Below are 22,639 nucleotides of genomic sequence, written 5' to 3'. Positions count from 1 at the left end.
CAACTCATGAACAAGTACAATAAACCAAATCCAGTAAATCATGAAATTACCAAGGTGCCCCTAACTCCTAAGGCTTAATAAAATATAAATAAATATGCACAACAGCGTACTAAAATGAAATAAAAATAAATACCCAAAAACACCACCCTGAAGGTTTGAACAATCCGATTTTTAACCAAAGAGGCTTCTCATATGTTGTCAGACCCATAGCCTTTCTTTTAGGCTTCCAACGTCTGTCATATTTGCACTCATTCAAACAACATGGCAACACCATGTTGTACTAGATATTTATAGGGCAAATTACACAAACCTCCCCTGTGGTTTGAAAAATAGGCAAACACCTCCCGTGTCTTTCAAAATGACACTGACATCCCTTGTCAGTCATTTTCGCTTACTGCATTAACAGAAGTTGCAAAAACACTATTATATCCTTGCACAAAAAATTAATTTTTATCTTAATTTTTCAGCTTTTTGTTGACTTGACTAATAGCATGAAAAGACAAAAATAACCTTGATTCCATACACATACATAAGGTGCATGCATGTGTGTGTGTATATCTATATATATCTAATTTGCTTTCTATTGATTTGAATGCTTCATATCTAATTTGCTTTCTATTGATTAAATCCTAAAACAAAATTAATTTTTATCTTAATTTTTCAGCTTTTTGTTGATTTGACTAATAGCATGAAAAGACAAAAACAACCTTGATTCCATACACATACATAAGGTGTATGCGTGTGTGTGTGTGTGTATATCTATATATATCTAATTTGCTTTCTATTGATTTGATATGTTATCCATTATCCATTCTATAGATATACATATATATTCATTCTCTCTAATCAATCTCTCTTGGAAGTCGCAAATCAGAAAGAGTCATCAATGGGTACCAAAACAATCCGTAAGTTTCTCTCTCTAGATTTCCCCTTTCTCTAAGAGTACGGTTAGTATTACTGATATTGGATCGGGTTTTTTTTTCTTCAGGTACTGTGAAGAATACAGAGAACCATTAATGGACTTTTTTTTGTCTTGCAAACCAAAAAAAGTTTAAAGGACCTCTTTCCTTCTCACTCAGCTCGACTATGGGTTAATGAATCCTAATTGGATATGGCCCTTGTCACCAACGTTTCCAAATATAAACAAAATCTGAAATCTCATCCAACATATTGGAATATAACCTTTGCTGAGAAAACCCTACCATTACGCCGCCCAATCCCATTGAACTCGCCCCTTCCAAATTTTTATTTTTTAAAAAAACCCCTCCAGCCACACTAACAGAATTTCCAACAACTGCATTCTTTCTTCTCCGGTGCCAGCTTTCCCAAAGTTTTTTTTAGCTCTGATCCATGCACCGTACTGAAGACTCGGACCAACCAGATCTCTCTAGCGGGAAAATAATCTCTCCCTAGCTTGCGAACATTTCTTTCCCTTCACAGCTCTCTCCCCGTCACTGAAGTTTCTGTAATTCAAGAAATGTGGAATATATGGTGCATTAGGGCATACTTATAATTTCAAATGGGTCAAAATGGAATCATTTTTGGCATTCTACAGCAGTCAATGAGGATAACATTGTCATTTTATAACTGTCAAGGGCAAAATAGGCATTATGCTGTAATATTCGGCTGACATCAGCACTGGTTAATGTTGATCTTGACAGAAAGTTAACAGATGGATTAAAGTGTTACAAAGATACAAATTACAGGGGAGGTTAGTGTCATTTTGGGAAACACGGGAGGTTCTGTCATTTTTCAAAACACAGGGGAGGTCAGTGTAATTTGCCCATACTTATAGCACACTTTTATTGTTCCAAAGTAAACAAAAGCCCAACAAAATTCAAGGAATCCAACTTCCCATTGGTAATATACAATCATAAATTCACTTCAGAAGTTCGACGACTTTCCCATCTAATCAGAATCTCTCTCTAGATCAGTAATATCATTAAAACTTCCCATTGGTAGCCACTCTTCCCTCCCTTCAGAAACAAATATTTTTCAAGTAATATTGATCTTTTCTCTCCAAGTTTTTTCCTTCTAAATATAAATATATATGCCTACTTACACTAAAAGCAGGTTAAATGCATATAATTGGGCTTTGGTACCATCATTGATTGATATGCCGACACTACACTACTCAAGTGTAACTGGCCATTGTGATCTTTAACGATGCACGTGGACTCTGTTCAAGACAGTTATTACAGTCACAACCATCACAACCCGTAAAGATCCAAAAACATAACATAGCATCCTCAGTCCATGCCAGAAAGTTAAGATGAGTACAATTCAGTGATTACAAATTATGACCATATGCAACTAGAATGCTAACCCCCCCCAACCACCCCCCCAATCAGCAGAATTATCTATTGAATGATAATGGATGTTCAATTGCATAAATTTAGAATTAGTGATTTAGTTCTAAGTTTAACAATGATTTGAGAGCCTTATATGTATGGATTTCAAATAACAAGATGGAATGAGTTACTTGAAATCCATGCCGGCAAGGACTTTAACAACACAATGATTGCAATAAAATATGTCTCTCCTGCCTCTAACCTAATATCCATTGAGTTTCAGGATCCAACTTGAATAAAAAATCTTTTGTTTAAACTAAAATCCATTCATTTATCTAAATGGAGCCTAAAATTATTAAAGTAGCCAGAGATGCATAAAGAAACCGACCTTTTCCCGTCCATGCAAAAGAGCAGAGCACCTGAAGACAATACGCCAACAGCCTCAATTGCAAATAATGGTGGAACATCCTTTGAATCAATATAACTTAATAAATTTGTCCAGCAGCATAGTAAAGGAGGATGTTTCCTCCATTCAAATTCATTCAAAAGACTATACTTTCCATCCTTTTCATGCCTACTCTCAGATTCAAATTCCTCAACACCAGAGGACTGGATATGCAAAAAAATGGACATCAAAGCGCTTTGACCTTCATTACAACAAACCAATTCTTTAAAAACGGATAGACAATCAAGTAATTCTTCCCCAACTGGTAGGACCTGGAATAGATATACAAAAGTAACTCAGTATTACATCAAGAAAGCAAGAAAAGTATTCACAACAATGTCTAGGAAAATGCACAGCAATCTCAAACTCATAAGTTCGAGTAAAACACATAAAATATTCCTTGGCATAACAAAACCCATATGAAGAGGAGAAGAGAGAGGCTATCACACATTAGAAATTAAGGCCCTCATAACATATGTATGCTTTGAATGATTTATTATACAAACTCTCTCTCTCTCTCTCTCTCTCTCTCTCTGTCTCTCTCTGTCTCTCTCTCTCTCTCTCTCTCTCTCTATATATATATATATATATATATGTTACGACAAACACAGCGAACCCAAGATACAAGAATCACGACAGAAAATAAACAAGCCACACACAAAGAACACAATAGAATTATATGTTGTTCAGCAATCCTACGTCCACGGTGGAGATCCAGCGAAAGTCTTCACTATTCGAAAAATAGGAGATTACAAGTTTCAGCTCCTCACTCTCTTTCTCCACGATTTTCAGTGTCTCAAAATCTCTTTCCACTCCAAATTCTAAATTGCCTTATATATTGGGCTACAAGAGAGTACTAATTAGGCTCCACGACCCACAAGCAAAAAAGGGGTCAAAACAAAGCTCATCCAATTGGTCATCGAGTCGTAAACGGGTCACAATGCAACCAAACACCAAATTTGGGCAACAACATCACTATGTATATATATAATAATTGTGAAAAGAAAAAAATAAGTAATATAACAGCGCATTGATCCAGATCCAGGTTCAAGATCAGCAGATCGGACCAGCCGATAAAAATAAAATTTGAGATCTAATAATACAGAAACCTCTATCTGTCTCGCCTCACGGAAAAAAGACAGGCATCTGCACTGGAATTAAATAGAAAGTAAACAAAATCAGTGTTATTCAAGCCTTTATGTTGTGGGAAAACTGGGGGGTAAAATTCTTTTTCCAAGAGAAAATCATGATGCCTACTGATTGGTACTACTACCAGAAAGTCTTGCTTCAGATATCAAATTCAGTTTGTTTCAGTTGATCAATGCAGTGGTGTAAATCATTTAAAAATGACACGGTGTGTCATTAAAGGCGCCAAGGCAACAAAACATATGTTAATGAGCTAACGTATATCATCGGTAGTAGCGCACAATCGAACTATCAGCATCTAACAAACCCAAAAACAGAAATTTCATGTGCAGGAAATAGAGATGAGAAGAAGCCAGTTAAGATTGCTCTGCTCTGCACAACAAAGATTGATAAAACACTAGTGGGTCCATAAGGAGAGAAGGGACATGTTAGCCCATGAATTCAGATTGATGTGGCCGTCAGAAAGCTGCATAGATGATGTTTTAAATGTTATTTGTAACTTAACCAGAATAGCTATAAGGTTTTGTCAAGTAGCAAACAGCTATATGGTTTTGTTTAAGTAGCTAGAAGAAAGTGTTGTCAGGGGCTTATTTGTTATTACTTATATTTGCCTAAAACATTGGCATTTCTGGAACTTGTTAGTAAAAATAGAATGTGGTGGACGAAGGAAAGTATTCTTTCATTCTTTCTCTCTTTCCCCATCTCTCTCTCCCTTTCTCTGCTCCTATTTCTTCTCTTTTTCTTTTTCTTCTTCTTCTTATACTTTACTCTTGATTTGATTATCTCTTAAAGTCAACATGGTATCAGAGCATGGTTTGTAAAGCTCTGGGTGTGTAGTTGAAACCCTAGGGCAAGTTTGTGTAAACCCTTAGTGGGTGTGAAGGGTTTTGAAGAGATTCCAAGATGGGATTTCTTTGCAAGGAAGTTGTGCTAATCACATCCACACCTACTGCGGATTGTAGTCTCGATCGGTGTTTTTATCATAGTTGATAATTTGTTATATTATTTACTTTCGTTAGATTGGTATTACAATTACAAAAATATTCTACAAAACCCTACTTATCAAAAAAAAAAAATTACACTACAAAACCCGCCCCCGCCCCGTTTAATAAACGATTTTGGAACAGGGATGAGGGTGGCTATTCTAAACGGGAATCAGGATTATGTTCCCCGCCCCAAATTGCCCCATTGGCATCACCAATCAGGACAGGTTTGGGAGGCCTGAAGTCAAAAGTGGGGCAGGGATGAGAGAATATGTAGTTACCCCATTCAGGTACGGCAGTTCAGACAGGGTTGTGATTTGAACAAACCCAACTCCGGTCCACTCAGCCTGGATATGCTATCATACCTAAGGATTGGAAAACGTAAAACATTGATCCCCTTTGAAGAACAAAACTTAAAAATGCTGTCCAAGGGTAAAACATTCCATGAAAAGCAACTCCTATCCCACATGTGCAGAGCCTTTTCAGCATGTAAAACCTACCATGTGGTTCCAATTTGAAGTTTTAACAACTATGCTAGTAAGTATTTGAACATCCTAGTATGCGTGCTTTTACCATTCTTGTAAAGTTACATCACCATTTAAATTGAATAGAAAATTATCATGATATAATTTTTCCCCCAACAAGTAACCTGAACTCATCCCAAGTAAATTTCTCTCATCTTTGAATGTGGGACAAGCTTGTGGAAATTTTTTTCCATCAGAGAACGTGGTCAGCGAAAGATGCCCCATTCCAAACTCACCTCATCACATTCCCAGATGGGAGCAGGAAAAGGTGGGAAGAGAGAGATGAGGGGATGGAACGGAGTCCAGAGGTAACAACAATAGACAACAATACGGGTGACTAAATGCCAATGTAGCCATGAGAATTAGTGATCTGGTGATTTTGCTGATGGATGTCATGGTGATTGCCTCAATCAGTTGAAAGCACTCTTCCTCTCATTTCTTCTCTCTTAACCTTTCCCCAATCCCCCGTCTTTTCTTTGCTTTTTTCCACTATGTTTTGCCAGCAAAAACCAGTTTGCAAGCTTTCCCCGTCACCATTTGCAAGCCCTTGTTGCATTACTTTATTGTCAGCACTCCATAGGTGACAGTTCCTCCGTCAAACTGCTTCCAGTTACCAAGCCTAGCCGTTGACTAAGATCAGATCTACCTACTTGCCTCTCTCCCATCTATTTCCAAGCCTAGGGACATCAGGGAAGCTACAGTACAGGGCATCCCCAAGCAATTTTGTAACTGAAACAAGAAGACCATAGTTCTGCAATTTTAATAGAGGTTGAATGCCATTGTCATCTTCTTCACTTTCAATGTGAGACGGTGTGAAAGATTTGAGAAGTTTCACAATTCATTCATGGCCAGTAATCTGGGTAAGATGGGCAGGTTTTCATGAATCTTGTCCTCACCCCAAACAAGAATTTGGTTCCCACCCCCATACCCCCAAAACCTGACCCTATCCCGATTATTGACTCCCCGTACCCGTGCAGCAAGACTGATCAAAACGGTTCCTTGGTTTACTGAGTTGGTTGTCATCCCTATCCAAGCCCTTCACTCTGAATCATTTCCCTACTTTCAGATTTCTCTACTTTTCTTCCCTTCTTTTTCCGAAAATTGGAACTTACAAATGCATAATAACTTTTTTAAGCTCCGCAAAATTTGGGATAAACTGAATTTCAAATAATCGAAATTAATAACAGAAATTTCTGATTAGCATGAACAATCAGATTACACCTACATGCTTTGTCTTCCCTTTTCTTAAAGACTAGACCCCATATCTACTATGAGAAGCAACATACCTTGCATAACTTGAGGAGACAAGACAAAATCAAGGAACAATCTTCGGTAGTCAATTTTCGGTAACTGTGTAAAAAACCACCAAAGAATTTTTGCAAACACATCAATACGACATCTCTTCAAGAGGTGACAGAATAAAAGATCATACCAAAAAAGAAAATTTAATGCAACATTTGCTCACCTATCATACGTCCCAGGGTAAGGCACAGATGTTCCAGAATCACAAATCAGTAGTAAGGACTTGAATACAGGGATACACCAACAAAGCTGAGAAAACCCATATTTTGTTGCATTTCTGCTTTCTTGGAACTGCTTCCCATCTGAATAAATGGCACTAATACACCCCTCAAGCACTTCTGTGAGCATCTGAACAGCATGCTCTTTCAACAATAATGGCTGATTATGAAAGGCGTGTAAGATATTTTACCTCAAACTGCTTTTCAAAAGAAGGAAAATTTAAACAGAGGTGATCAAAAAAAATTACCTTGGCAAGTGGATGCTCCAATAAGATAGCAACAAAATCAAGCAATCTGTAAACCTGAACAAAAATGCAAGTAATAATAAAAGTAAGTTAACTGACAAATACTGAAAAGAATATATGATTGATGAAATAGACACCACCTTGTAAGCATCAGTGTCCGCTAATGAAGATGATTCCAAAAGGCAATCTCTAATCCACAATATTATGGGACGCAAAAGCGTGGAAGCACTACCAGCATTTTGGCATGCTATACGAACAATTAAAACCCGAAGCATGTCTTGTATCACAACCAATGTCTGACCAATCAAAATTGCACCATCAGAAACAAAGAAGAAATGCATCTAAAGAAAACAGCATACATATGCCACAAGTCCTCTCCCACACACTCCTCCAATACTGGATGAGGAAAAATACAAACTATGAGTAGATATATCGAGGAGGAACCACATACACTAGTAGCATAATGGAGAATAATCTGTGCAATTTTGTCAAGCTGTGGTTTCAACTGCTTCAGTAGGGTCTCGCAGTGTCCAGGCTGTAAATACCAGTTAATCTGCCTCTCTTTCTGAGGCCCTAATAATGTCCCAACAGCCAATGTTCTAAGAGCACTCAACATAGGCATTCCATTCTTCCAAAGCCAGACACCTTCTTCGGGAAACAGATCATTCTTGTGGTGCCAAACATATTAATTAAAAACAATCATATTTCACATTTTAAAGAAATTAAAATTAAAATTACAACCTTTGGATAGAAGTTCATGTCCTGGTACAATGAAGCTCTCTAAGATACAATGAAATAGGAAAGGTTGCATACCAGTAGACACAGCAAACTGCAGGTTTCCTTTGGGCCCAACGTCAGTAATGAGGTAGCATGAAGACTGTCAAGTATGAAAAGGAAAAGACCAGGAACCCAACCATATAATGGCCAACAAGAAAGCGCTGACACAGTAAGATTGCAAACAGCTTCGAAACCAAGTGCAGAATTAGGATAAGAAGAGGATAAATCTGCAGCACATGCAGCTAACTTGGGGCTGCAAACACGGGAATTCATTCAATTATACTCCGAAATACATTCCCTGCTATCTGAAGGTAAACATGTGAAATTCAAATTACCTCACTTCTCTATGCAATCGTAAAAGGGAATTCATTAGTTTTGTATCCTTGTGCTGCTCCTTGGTTTCCTACAAACAAAGCAATGAAATGACTCACTTCTACAAGAAAACTCGTGGGGGTATTTTTCATCTGGAGTAACAAATACAATTAAGCAGAATCGATACTGAAAGCCCAGAAAAGTAAATTGCACACAAGGCATATAGATTGGTTGTAGGTGAAAGAGGTTCAGGGGCTTTAACATTCAGACAGAGACTGGATTTATCTGACCAGTTCATTTAACATCAGAGTTTCAATTGACCATCCCAGAGTTATACTGAGCTTTCTTTTTCAGATACAATGTTTAACTTGCATAATTTTCTATATGATGATAACTAACTTTATCAGACAAAGCATTTCTAGAAAAGGTTAATATGAACATAAGAATTTTTTATAATGTCTGAAGGATTTCTTGGTTATTGGGGTAGTGGAGGTGTTAGGAGAAAAAATCATTAACCCTGGCTGGCTACGTCAGTAAGACTAGTGTCCGGTGAAAGCATCTTTTGGGATGTAGAATTGCATATCCATGGGAGGAAGAATATTATGCTAGATACATTTCTTTTTTGGATGTCTCAGAGTTTGGCGGTACAATTTGTACATTTGCTGAAGATTGTCTTATTCAGTAATTATAGGTTAGTTGCTGCTGTATACATACTTATTGTGCATATGAATTGCTCCCTTTTATTGTGCTTTGTTAACAATACAACATTTATATGTCTCAGGAAAAAAAAAAATTTGTTTTCTGAAATTTAGGTAAAGCCAAAGGTTGAAGAGATCAAAGATTCTATTGCCCATAATAGCCACAAAGCTATGAGCCTATGAATATATGTTTTTCCTTAAGGAGGTCAAGGATTGATGTAAAATAATTAATGTTCTGATTTGGGGTAATTAATGGTATATCAAAGCAGACAATTATCAAGTGTATCACAATCAAACAACAGTGGAAGTATCTCCTCTAAGCTTCAGAACCCCACTGTGTTTCCGACATGAACGTACATTTAGAGCTTACCAGGCTCTAGGCTCCAGAACATCGACTCTTCCATCTTCAGCTGGTGAATTTTTCACTTCCCCAGCAGCATTCGCCCATGTAAAAATTGGGACAGAAACAAGCAAAATGTCCCACTCCTCCATATTCATGAAAGTTATACACTGCTGAGCCTTCTCTTATCTCCTCTGAGGAGGCAACCTAATTTGGTTCGTTCCTATCCCTCTCCATTAACATGAAGTAACAAGTTACGTTTTGGCATGTAACCACCACAAAAGAATATAGATCCATTATTTGATGGTCTCGTCAACAAATCAAGGGTAACGTAGCATGAATAAATGAATTTTACAGTTTCTTTCTAGTTTCAGGTACTCAAACATTTCCATTTTGAATGGCCTAATAGACAAATGAAAAGCTGATTCAAGTATGATTTTTAATAATGTTGGACTATTTAACAGATCTTTTATATGCTTGTCAAATATTTTTCTGAAAGTTGCAATGGCAAGATATGACCATATTGGAGCATCTTATGTAAGAGAGATGCTCACGAGGGGCCTTCCATTCATGTTCCCAAGTTCCCAACTGACTCAATCGGAGCAGCACATGCATCTAGCCCAGCAACCTCCCAGTAGGTCAGAACACACTAATTTGACTTCTATCTAGTCTCTGCTAAGGTCAATTATGGAGGACCAGCCTACTAAACCTCTCCAAAACAGTGAACATATTGGAGCATCTTATGTAAGAGAGACGCTCACGAGGGGCCTTCCATTCATCTTCCCAACTGACTCAATCGGAGCAGCACATGCATCTAGCCCATCAACCACCCAGTAGGTCAGAACACACTAGTTTGACTTTTCTCTGCTAAGGTCAATTATGGAGGACCAGCCTACTAAACCTCTCCAAAACAGTGAACATATACACACACACACACACATATATATGTAAACATATAGAGAGAGAGTTGACTAGAAGCAATCACATGAAGAAACCTATCAAGTAAAATATCTATAAAAATCCGCTTGATAGTTGATGCAGTCAATTTGGTGTTTTGTTTTTGATATGTACAACCAATTTACATTTTCAAATCTTTTCTAATGATAGTAAAAAATTAATAAACATTTTGAAGACTTCAAATGTAAATCAGTCAGCAGAAGTTCTTTTAAATCGAACAGGCTTTTAGCACATTCAATCCACTAGACATAGGCTTTTACTGGTTGCTTGCCACACTAGAACTAAAGAAGGTGAGATCGACTAAAATGAGAGAGAGACTCGTTTTGGTTTATTTGATTTGGTCGGGGACGCCTTCTGAAAAATGTTGCTGCTTGGCAATGCGAACGAAGTATTGTTGTAAGAATAGATTAAAGGGAAAGTGTAGAAAATTGTTGCTGCTTTGCAATGTGAAAGAAGTTTTGTTGGGTAAGAATAGATGAAAGGGGTAGTCTAAAAACCAAGTATAAATATCAATAAAATTACTGAATAGAAACAAGAAGATACTTAAGAGGAAAGAAACACGAGAATATGTTGCTGCTTTGCAATGTGAAAGAAGTTTTGTTGGGTAAGAATAGATGAAAGGGGTAGTCTAAATCTCTCTCTCTCTCTCTCACACACACACACACAAACCCACCAAGACATGAACAAAGAAGGCTCCAAAGATGACAAATCATTTACAAAACAAGAAGAAAATAAAATGCCAAAGAAGTAATCAGAAGTACCTGCAATCTCTGCAAAAGAGTTATTAGCAATACCAAAGAAGGGATCAAAAGATCAACTAGGCTCTGCTCACGATATCGTTCCAGAAGCAAATCCGATGTTGAATTGCCTTCTGTGCCCTCATCGACAAGGTAATCTGTTCAAGACAACAATCAAATCACTACTTTTGCAGCTGAGAAATGTATATAGCAATCAACAAACAAGAATTCTGTTGGTTGGAATCCAGAACAAAGGGAGTAACGTGTGGTCAGCTTGCATGTAACCCAACCACTGCTGAGTGAAATAATGCTAAATTTCAGCAAGAAGTAATAATTAATATGGACATCTCACTAGTAATAACAACGCCAGGAGAGAGTAGGGGAAGGGTTAAAAAACACAGTTACTAGAACTCGCCCAACAAAAAAAAAAAAGGTAGCACAACTTTAAGGAACAGCGCAAATGAACATCAAGTAACATTAGATGATAAATACGATATTTACTTTGATGCACAACTGATTATAACTAACAAGAACTGCAAAACCACCGACTTGCATGATAATTAGCAACCCAAAACTCACATGACCAGATACTGATACTGAACATACAACAGGCAAAATTCACTACCACAGATCCACTTCAAAGAATTGGCTGAAACTTCAATATTTTTAATTGCTTTTACACAATTTAACTATTTTACTTATTTGTTGTAAAGTGTATTAGTCAAATTTTAATGGGTAATAAGCTCAAATAGAAGTGTTCTAATAAGTTGTGTTCTTTTATGAATCAATATTCATTGTTTTAAAGTTCCAAAATATCATCAATTATTAGATCCATAACATTTATATATCATTTACCTAACAGATTGTACCTTTCAAATGATTCATATAAAAAATAAGTATAAATGGAAGCAGATCAGTTTCGAGTGAATGCATAATCTGAGATAGAGCGAGAAAATTTTAATTTGATTAATTCAACTTATAAGACTCTGGAACAAGTAGAAAATTAAAAAAATGAAACCATTAATTTGAACAACAAAGGGCAATTAATCAAGTCAGACAACGGGTTTTACAAGAAGCCCTACAAAGAGCTCCAGGAACCCTGAATAGTTGTTTGAATTACAAGTCACATTTACGTACCATCAGTGCCAATATTGGCATGTTTAAGGCGATGAAAGAAATAACTGATTAGTCCTTCTATTATAGGCTTTTTTTTTGGCTTTCAAAAAAGAATTAAGAAATACTCATGGTAACCATTCAAGCAGACGAAATTAGTAATATTATCCATGAACGTATTGAGCAATATAATAGAGAAGTACAGATTGTAAATACCAGTACTGTACTTCAAGTAGGCGATGGCATTGCTTGTATTCATGGTCTTGATGAAGTAATGGCAGAAGAATTAGTAGAATTTGAAGAGGGTACAATAGGCATTGCTTTGAATCGTAGACATTTTCAATATATGAAAATCTATAAACTAATTCTGTTCCAATGAGCACTATCTGTTGACCTAACCGGAGCCCAACTTAAAATTTTGAAGAGCTTGCGCATGGTATTAGAGATCTTGATAACGGACTCGGGTTCATATTTTAGGAGCTCAAATTCACTTTGGACAGAACTTGGACGAGAGTTCCTCCAACATGACCAACCCATGTATTCGAAATTTTCTAAGTCTTTTAAAGATCTTTAGGGCTTTATGCTGTTTAGACAAATTATATTGGTCGTCATAGGTTTGGTAATAAATTATTGACCTTGTTAATGGTATATAGTTCGTAATATTATTACAATTATTTTGACGTGGTATGAACAATTTTGCTACAAGTGATATGGCTATGGTTTCAATGCTTAATGCATAAATTATGGGTTTTTTACTTTTTTTGGTGAAAAAAAAAAAAAAAAAAATCATTAGAGGTGGCAATTTGTGTTGGCGTGTCCTGGTCGTGTCGACACGAACACGATTAGAGTCGACACAAACACGACATGATTATTAGTCATGTCTAAGACCCTTGACACGAGCATAACACGATTATTATACGTGTAACACGACACGCGTAACTTGTTTAATAAATGGGTCAAGACTTGATACGACACGAAAAGAGACATTTAATTCATTTTTGACACGAACGCGACATATTTATTCTACACGTTTAGCTAAATGGACCATTTTTTACACGAACGTGACAGGTTTATATGACACGTTTAGTTAATCGGGTTAATCGTGTTTACAGGTCAGACAAGAACACGACACGTTTAGTTAGCGGGTCAATTAGTATCGACACGATTACGACACAAACACGATTAGCCCAAACCCAAACTCTCTTATCTCGTGTCGTGTTAGCGTGTCGTGTCAAATATTGCCACCCCTAATTAGCATGTTATATTCACCAACATAACTCGTTCGACATGTCTAGATTTTTGAAAATTTTTGCAAGTTGACAAACTTGAGGAACCCATGCGGAATGGTATGGTTGAGTTGTCTTGAGTACCTTAGGTATTTGATTGACACAGGCTGAGGGATCAGTACCTTGGACCTACTGAACCCTAGGTACAGCCAACCCACGCAAGTCACATCCGTACTCAAGTGGAAGCATCCATGAAACTTACTTTTTAATTTAGTAAGCTAAGTTATTCTCCAATAAAACCATGCCAGCTGTAATCAATAGAAAAGGTAAAACATATGACTTTAAAGCATTGATTGATATCATTAGTTGTATTGGAAACTCCAAAATGCTGCCAACTCTTCTGTTGCCCCAACATTGCTTCATGTTACAACTTCAATTTTCAAGACTATCTGTTCCCAACAATCAAGGCCCTAAAGAAGCACTTCTGACAATTACTTGCCGATTGCCAAAAAAGTCAAAAAGGAAAAAAGAAAGATTGCTTTCTGAAACTCCAAAAAAATCCACCTTTAGCACCCCTAGTACATTCATATTCATAAAACAATCATTAGGAACCTCCTACTGATGTGCTGCCAGTTTTTCTTTTTCCTTTTTTTCCTTTCCCCTAATCATTTTAAGAAATCCAAAGTTTTCAACTCATAGAATACCCTACATGGAATTAACCATGCTAGCACAAAGAACAACTTCTATCAAAAAAATATAACTCGGAAGATGATAATTAGAAGGAAAAAGGAAAAAGAAAAATGTTGAAGTTTTCTATCGCAATAGTAACAGAGAGTAAAAACCTTCAAAAAGAAACTATCTCAGTGTTATTAAAGGCTCAAGGCGCTAGAGGTCCTTTGGAGCTTAGGCGCGAGGCGTGCGCCCGAGTAAAGTGAGGTGCACAATTGAAATTTTAAACTATTATAAAAGCATTCAAATCTCATAAGTCGTATGAAAATTCTAAAAATTAATATCAAATATAAAAAAAGTAAATCCATCAACCATATAAGCATTCAAGAACCATGAAAATAATAATAATAATAAAATTAAATTAAAAAGAGCACAATTTTGTTTTCTTGGAAGGCAAAATAGAGCACAAAAAGAAATAAATCTTTTAACAAAAAAACTGTTAACGACAAAAAAAAAAAGACGTAGAGACAAAAGAAGTAGATGAAGAGAGAGAAGCACATGAGAAGAGAGAGAAAGCGTTAAACAAGAAAAAGGAGAAAAAACAGGGCCCAAAAAAAAAAAGAGAGAGAGAGAAGAGAATTAGACGAATAAAGAAAAGTAAACAAAGATGAGAAGAAAAGAGAGAGAAGAAGAAGAAAGAACTGACATGGCTTCGTTGTTCGTCTCTACAACTAGGGCTTCGTTGCTGGTCTCACAGTCTCACTCTTTCTATGTTCGGTTGACACTGACTCTTGGACTTTCTTATTTGTTTATTCTTTTGAACAAAAGTTCCTTCTCTCATGTGGTTAGGCTTTCTTATTTGGTTATTAAGTTGCCAAAAGTACTATTTTTGGCTTAAGAAATAGAATAATCATTTTTTTTTTTAAAACAGTGAGGCGCGCCTAGTAAACATCAGTGCACCTAGGATGACAACAGGCGCTAGACCTGCGCCTCGAGCCTAGGTGTGCCTTTAACAACACTTACTATGTTCAAGCAAAAGATGTCCAACAGTACCCATAGACATGTAGCTTCCACATCACAATATTCTATCCCTGTTCACACTTACAGGACTCAACTTGCACCAACTCAGAGAATATATCTAAACTTCCTTATAACAAATTAGTCTTGTTGATTATCAATCCAGGCAAGTGAAGCATGGCAGCTTTTGTAATGAATTATAGAACAGCTTCCAATAATATGTATTAAATTTCTTTCCACTACTGATAAAATTAATTATAATTTATAGATGCATACTTCCATGATATATTAATTGAACAAAAATTCAGTATCTTCATAACACAGACCTTGCAGGGGGAGGGGAGGGGAGAGAAAAAGAAAAGGAAAAAAAAAAAAGGCCATCAAATCTTGCAACCATAAAGGAACCTAAACAATTAGGTATATAAAATTGAATCAATAACCTGTTACCAGGTGAAATAGCATCTCATTGCCAGTATAAACGTAATTAACATATACAGCCATTCAAAATTAGAAACACTTCGCACTTACCATAGTTGTTGGAGGACCTCTCAAACATGAACCTGCAGTCAATTAGAACTGCATGGATAACTAGTATGGCACCTTCGTCATACAGAGCATCAGCAACGGCCTTCAACAATTATACAATAATTAGCCAGGTAAAATTTCATAATTTACGTAGTGCTGAAAGTAAATTGATCCATACCACATTTTCTGAAATGAATGCCAAGATTCGAAATGCTGTTGTCAGCTGAGCAACAGAAGAGTCACGAAGAGCAACGCCATGAAAATCCTTATCGGAAATAGGTTTTCCAAGTAGATTCTCAATAACATTACTATCAGAATTGGAAGAATCTCCAACAACATTCTCAACATCCATTGTGTCTGATGCTAGAATGCTTGTTGAAGCCATGTGTGCATCCCCTCCAGAAGCTAACACAGCAGAATACCTTAGAAGACCAATTGCCCCATTTCTATGATAAACCACACCAGCATCTATCCAATCTAACAGCCGTGTCGGAGCATCTTTTCTGTTGGACCCCGGCGAAGAAGAATGTAAGGCCTTGTGAAGTTCTGCAGCATGTTCAATCCAAGAACCCAGAGAAGATGCAGTTGAATCAGTGACAATTACTTCAAAAATCTCCGCAGCGGAGTGAAAGATCGCAAGATTTAGTGGTGGAGCTCCTGCAAGTCAAGAATTTCATCCAACTAATGTGCATACTCATGAACGAGTGAGCCAAAAAAAAATCAAATATTTTAAACACAGCCACAAAAAAGCGTATTACCACTATTCAAGGAAACTGGATCCAGATCCTTGAAAGAATGAAATGCTTCCATCAAAACTGAAATAGCCTAAAAAGAGAAATAATAAAGAAATGCTCATTACAACAACAAACTGAGGCATGTAGTAATATTCAATGATGTTGAGAAGAGCGCAAAAATATATGATATTAATACCAATTGCAAACAAAAATACTATCTCGTGGTGTATCATCACTCTGTACAGTAATAAATTCTATAATTTAAATAGCATCTTTACCACTGAACCTGTGCAATAATAACTACTTCAGAAACAACTTATCTTGTAATACATCATCATCATCCTTGCCTTTATCCCATATGAATGGGCTCGGCAGGTCTTATAATGCTTAACTAAATTTGGAAGACAGAGAATGGAAACTTATTTGGCATACGCAATAACAAAAACATTAGTTACAACTGAATAAATATAAATAAATAATAGTGATGTGAAGTGAAAATCTTATATAAAAAAATACTAATATCAAGGCTATTTATGAGTTTTGAATCTCAAGTGGACTAGCATGACAAGCATGGAATTAAAACTTAGCTTTTCTTATTCCACAGCTAACATATGGATCATAACAACAAACTCACTAATACCTCAGGAAAATGCCCCAGAGCTAACAAAGCCTGACGCCCACAATCAGACCTGTAAATCATCTCTCAAGCATTGGTCAAAAGGCAAAAAACTAAATCATGTCAACTTGGAGTTTAAGCATTTAACTTCAAACAAATAAGTTAACATATTCTACCTAGAAAGACGACACAGTTCCCACAAAACCCATAAAATTTCTTCAGAGTAACAAGTTGATGTAAGCAAACGATCTACAGCATTAACCTGCACCAAAAGCATTAGAAAATCAAGGTACTTAGCAAAAACACAGTAGTGGAATTCAAAAAGAAAGGAAAAACAAAAAGAAAAAGAACCAATCAAAACAGAAACCAAGAAAAGGTATTATTGACCAACAAATGAAACTAACCACCCTCAAATGTGTTTCAATAATCATTCCAACTTCCCACGGGCGACAAAAGAAACCCTTGGATATCAAGACAAATGCATAAGGAAGTGGAACAGACTCTTCCTTTTTCAAATCATCAGCACCCTTTAGGGAAAGAATTACTGTAGTGGAGAGTTCAGGCTGAAGTAGTAGGAAGATTAAGCCTGAAAGAAAGAACCAAGATGAATCACAAAAATTCACAGGTCTGACAAGATATGAATATGGCAACATTCAATAAACCTGAGCGACAGAAAAGGAGTGAAAGAATAATGGCCTCAATATATGATGCAACTTCCACCAACATGTCCGTCACATGTCCCACTTCAGATCGTAAGATAGAAGATGACAACAATGCGGCTGACAAAGGAAGGAAACCCCTCTCCTGTTTACAAGGAAAGTCAGAAGTTATCACACAAGAAAATGGAAAACAAAAATAAATAAATTATAACTAACAAAAGTAGCACAGATTTTTGCCTTGAAGACATTAAAACCCTGACTGCATCATATCGTTCTACTCAACCCATATTTAAGAACATGAATTAATTTGCTTTGATCAGTATTCAATGGATACTCACCTATCTGTATTGAATGAGTTAGATTAAAAGTGAAAAGAAAAATAAAGGTTAATTGCATTACTAATTTAATTTCTAGAAGTTCATGCAAATAAAATGCCAAAGAGATGCTTTAAAGTTAGGTGAATCATGTTATACACAACACTACAACAGAGACGAATCACGTATGACCAAGTGTGAAGAGACAATATCAAGACAGTATATCAAAATTGCGCTGTTTGTTTTCAACACAGATGTCTACAAAAGAAAGAGGACCCAATAGATGCATTGAGAGAGAGAATTGTACACATAAAGCAACATCGCAATTTCTTTGTCCTTTTTTTCTTTTTTAATAAACAAAAAAGCAACATTACAATTTTGTCCATTTTTTCTTACAAGTAACATTATACATTTCTTGTAATCCCTCTAGTATTTTTTTTTCATGATTTTAATCCCTCTAGTGTTTTAACTACTTTATGACACAATAAGACCTAATAGGTTGGAAGTCAGAACAGGAATAGTCCATCTAAATGAGAGGTTGTACTTGGAGGCCAGCAGCAACAGGCCTCCTTTAAATAGGTGGGAGCTCATGTCCATTTAGGTTGAGCATAAAGAACGACTAGAGAGACCATTTGCAAAGAGAAGGCTGTGGAAAAGTCTCAATGGTGGCAAAGTTCCCAAGCCAAATGGATAAGATAGAACCCGTCAAATAATATTTGTAACCGGACATCGAGAAACTTTCAAAATTTTGCCATGTAAATTCTTGTAACTTCTGCTTCAGAAGATGGGATCTGAGGCTAGAGGGAAAGATAGAGCTTCTAGCATCAAATTCTTTAATCTGATCAACAACACTTTAGAAGATCTTTTCCCAAGTTCGGAAGGGCCCAAGCAAGGAAACTCTTGCACATTGAGAAAACTTTCAGAAATTTGCCATGGAGATATTTGTAACTTCTGTTTAAGGTTATGGGATCTATGGCTGAATGGAAAGATGTAGTTTATAACATCAAATTCTTTAATTTGGTCAACAACACTCTAGAAGATCTTTTCCCAATTTCGGGAGGGCCCAAGCAAGGAGACTCTTTCTCCACTTGTTATGAAGGTGTTGACTAGGTTGCTAGTTATAGCAGTAGATAAAAGCATGCTGAGAGAAAATTTGGTTGGAGTATCATGGCTGTATGACCATATAATTTTTTTCAGTTCTTGTTCATTAGTAATACCATTATCTTCTGTAGGGCAGAAACTGAGAGATATCCAATGCATTTAGTCTAAGACTGCTCTGAGAGTTAAGATGGGAAGAGTAAGCTAAGTCAAATAGGAAAGGTGTTGGATGCATCGTGTCAGCAGGCTTTGAGAAGAATTTGGGGAGAAAGATTTACTCTTGCCCCACTAAAATTTAGGGCTGCATTTGAGTTCTTCTAACATAGCCAAATCTGTTTGGGACTGGACAATAGAAAGGTTTGAGCAAAATAAGAAGATTGGAAACGTGGCACTACAAACTTATGTTTATTTTCAACATTGTGGCCTCAAAGGTAGAATAGAGTTCAGAATCTCAAAAATGAAGTTTCTTTATAGTGCGTGTGACTTTTTTCTTTTTTTCTTTTTTCGAGGGTTTTTCATTAACATTTCAATTAAGGCCTGGGGTTTGAAATTAGGAACCTTAGTTACTTAAGGAAAGTGATTATGGAAACGTAATTACCTTGGGAAAGCTTGTAGAGGAGAGCAGTGGAAAAAAATTATGGGTGTGCTTGAGTGGGTTTCAAACAACCTAAGGGAACCACAAGAGGTTGAACAGTGGAAAGCGTTAGAAAATGATGGCAGCACTTCTCGAGATACATTATTTTCGTGGAGGGAAACAATAAAAGGATTAGTTCTTTGCATGACACTTAGGTGCTATTCCATAAAATAAAAGGTACTAAAAAAGAATTAAGGCTACAAGAATTTGAATAACTAAAAACCTAAGAATAAACTTGTAGATTGACATTGAATTCCAAAACCACCTTTTGATTTGTGCATTCAATATTTAGTGAGATGTCAGAGTTCTCTGACTTAAATTAACCCTTTTTCAATGAAATTTTGTCTTAAAGAAATAACTAATAGTATGTAACAGGCACACTTAATAGAGAAAGCATTGCAACTCTAGAGTTTTTAAGCACTTTCAAAACAACATCTTAGTGCAAAATGCATCAAATATTTACAAAAGATGGCTCATTTCATTTGTTTTGTTGGAAGAATAGGAACGAGGTATCGAATATTGCATATTTTTACCTTCCTTAAATCATCTGCCTGCATTGAGTCCCAAATATAATCACATCAGATTGAGATTCCAAGTCTGTCACCAATAGAGTTTGGGAAACATCCAGGGTATGCGCCATTCACTTGGCAAGAACCGCAAGCAGTGGGAAGCAATCATTGCAGAAGCAAAATTTGCTCATAACTATTCTAAGAATCATATTTTCTATAAACAGAAACTGAAATTGAAGAGATGTTCAACAGTATAACATGAGTTATATGCCCATGGCAACTGATATCGATCTAGATCGATCAAAAATAATTGACCTTATTCAACGGTATTTACATGAGTTCCTCTTACTTATTCTTAAGCAAGCCGAGGTTAGTTAATCCACAATTTTTGTTTCATCTCTTGTTTCCTTTTGTTTTGAAAACAGACAAGACATTTTTATGATTGGGCACCCACATCACAAATTCGGAAGAAAATGCAAAGGGCAAAAAAATGGCTGAAGATACGAAAAGGTTGCATGATCAAATCAGGTCGAAAATTGAATAATCAAATGTAAGGAGAATGCAGCAAGAAGATACATGACAACAGCTTTCAAGAATGAGAAACGGTATTGGTGGTGTTTTATGTACACTTCCAGCTGGAACTTATTCCAAACTAGAAAAAGGAAGATTAGGCCTTATCAAGCCATCAAGAAATTGGAAATAATACTTATAAAATTAATTTACCTCAACACTTGGGGATTGATCCTACATTTAATGTTTCAAAATCATATCAATACCATGAAGCAATGAAGAACAAAGAGTTACAGTACAGCACTAGTAACTCAAGGGCGAGTTTTCTTCAAGGAGGAGTAGGGATGGCAATTTGACCCGCCCCTGCGGTTAGCGCCCCGCCCTGTTTTTGGCGGTTTTGGGGGACCGATTAGCTTATTTGGGCGGGGATGGTTTGATGTAATAAAAACCCGTGCGGGTCTGTTGCGGGTGCGGGGGGGGCGGGGGGAGGTCGCCCCCCGCCCCGCCCCGCCCCGTTCCGTTTAGATAGGCAAATTACTTATGTACCCTTATTTCATTAGTATATATATTTCCCAGTATATATATTAAGTACCCTATATAACAATATTAAAGTAACAAATGAATTTGATTAGAAGGACGTTGCAATGGTGAAGAACTAAAGATGAGGGGGCAAAAAAAAAAAAGAGCAAATCTATTTAAACAATAAATAAATTATGGTCTTTAACGAGGCGGGGCGAGTACCCACGGGGGTAAAAATGTTAAACGGTTGCGGGGATGGGGTGGAAAGTCCCCCTGTTTTTTCGGTTTTGGGCGGGGAGGGGGGCGGGGTTTTTAAACGGTTGCGGGGGCGGGGGCGGGGGCGGGGGAGGGTACACCCGCCCAAGCCCGCCCCCGTTGCCATCCCTAAGGAGGAGGGTTTGACGCAGATAACTAGTGGTGCCCTGAAAAGTCTCTTGCTATTTAGTGAAAAACAAAGCTCACCCATGATTAAGGTTTGGAGTTTCTAAGTGATAGCTTTAATTTGATGCGGGAATTAGAAAAGGCATTCTAAGAAAATAAAGGGTCCCTCTCCGCTATAGCAAGTCCTTGTCAATATAAATTCAGTATATCATCAGCTTGTAAACAATTATCCAGTCAGGCTTTGGCTAGATTTCACTTTAGAAATTTTTGTACTTGGGTCTCGCTCCCCTTTTGAGCGGTTCTTCAATAAAATTTACTTATCAAAAAAAAAAGAAAAAAAAAAAGAAAAGATTTCACTTTAGAAACCTAGGTTCCGAGCAGTGATCGGTGTAGTACCAGTCTATCTTACAGTTGTAAGTGGACTATTTTCATTCTCCGCTTGCTACAGATTCAGTAGTGAAACAGTTCAAGCCAAAAAGTGACAGATGGAGAAAGTTAATATCTACTGAAAATAGTTAAATTAACGCTTATAAGATGGCACCATTTCAAGTTGTTATGTACTTCGTATCTATCCTCATTATTCCAGTATCAATGGTTGAGAGATTGGAGAAGATTCAGAGGGTTTTGTGAAGTGGTATGAGGGAGAGTATAAGGATCCGCGGCCTGGAAGAGATTATGAACCCCTTTCCCATCTAGGGAATCCTGGAGTGAGATCATTTTGACAAGTTAATCAAGCATTGTTGGTGAAAGCCTTGGAGAGTTAGAGGTATGCAATGGAATCCAGTTATAATATGATAGGACCAAAATTAATGTGAGTAAATATGATAAGAAAGACATGACAGCTTGTGTTTAACTAAATTATAGCCTAAACAGAGAGAAATAGTGAAACAAGATTCATGTAACTAACCCCAAAAAGTTGAAAGAAGTAATTTGTTTAGTTGAGTTGAATCTATCATCATCTTTCTAAAAATGTTTTTGCTCGGTTTTGCAACAACTTCTCAGTAATCCTCAAGAACACACAAACCTGCCTAAATCTCTCCCAATTAATGATACTTTTTTTTATAAGTCTCCCAATTAACGATTGAACCAGAATTATCCTAATAACTATGACAAGCAAAGTGGTGGTGGTGACAATGGAGC

The 22,639-nt window shown here is 36.7% G+C and overlaps 1 protein-coding gene across 1 annotated transcript in view; it reads right to left on the bottom strand.

Annotated features, from left to right (window-relative positions):
• LOC132293219 (protein virilizer homolog) overlaps positions 1–22,639 on the bottom strand; it is a 34,779-nt gene that overhangs the window by 4,357 nt on the left and 7,783 nt on the right. Inside the window, exons 8-23 of the mRNA XM_059790595.1 lie at positions 17,538–17,679; positions 17,280–17,461; positions 17,052–17,137; positions 16,900–16,948; positions 16,284–16,350; positions 15,704–16,182; positions 15,529–15,628; positions 11,000–11,133; positions 8,267–8,334; positions 7,968–8,184; positions 7,606–7,821; positions 7,295–7,450; positions 7,158–7,211; positions 6,855–7,069; positions 6,676–6,739; positions 2,680–3,008 (exon numbers count right to left, since the gene is read on the bottom strand). Coding sequence (XP_059646578.1) covers positions 2,680–3,008; positions 6,676–6,739; positions 6,855–7,069; positions 7,158–7,211; positions 7,295–7,450; positions 7,606–7,821; positions 7,968–8,184; positions 8,267–8,334; positions 11,000–11,133; positions 15,529–15,628; positions 15,704–16,182; positions 16,284–16,350; positions 16,900–16,948; positions 17,052–17,137; positions 17,280–17,461; positions 17,538–17,679 — 2,558 coding nt within the window. The remainder of the gene's footprint in view (positions 1–2,679; positions 3,009–6,675; positions 6,740–6,854; positions 7,070–7,157; positions 7,212–7,294; positions 7,451–7,605; positions 7,822–7,967; positions 8,185–8,266; positions 8,335–10,999; positions 11,134–15,528; positions 15,629–15,703; positions 16,183–16,283; positions 16,351–16,899; positions 16,949–17,051; positions 17,138–17,279; positions 17,462–17,537; positions 17,680–22,639) is intronic.

Source organism: Cornus florida, unplaced genomic scaffold (genome assembly GCF_030987335.1).
Source record: "Cornus florida cultivar Cherokee Brave unplaced genomic scaffold, ASM3098733v1 CherokeeBrave_3.0.0_Hap2_Chr02, whole genome shotgun sequence".
Taxonomy (NCBI): Eukaryota; Viridiplantae; Streptophyta; class Magnoliopsida; order Cornales; family Cornaceae; genus Cornus; species Cornus florida.
The sequence above is the reverse complement of the archived record's forward strand: the minus strand, read 5'-3'. Positions and strand labels throughout refer to the sequence as shown.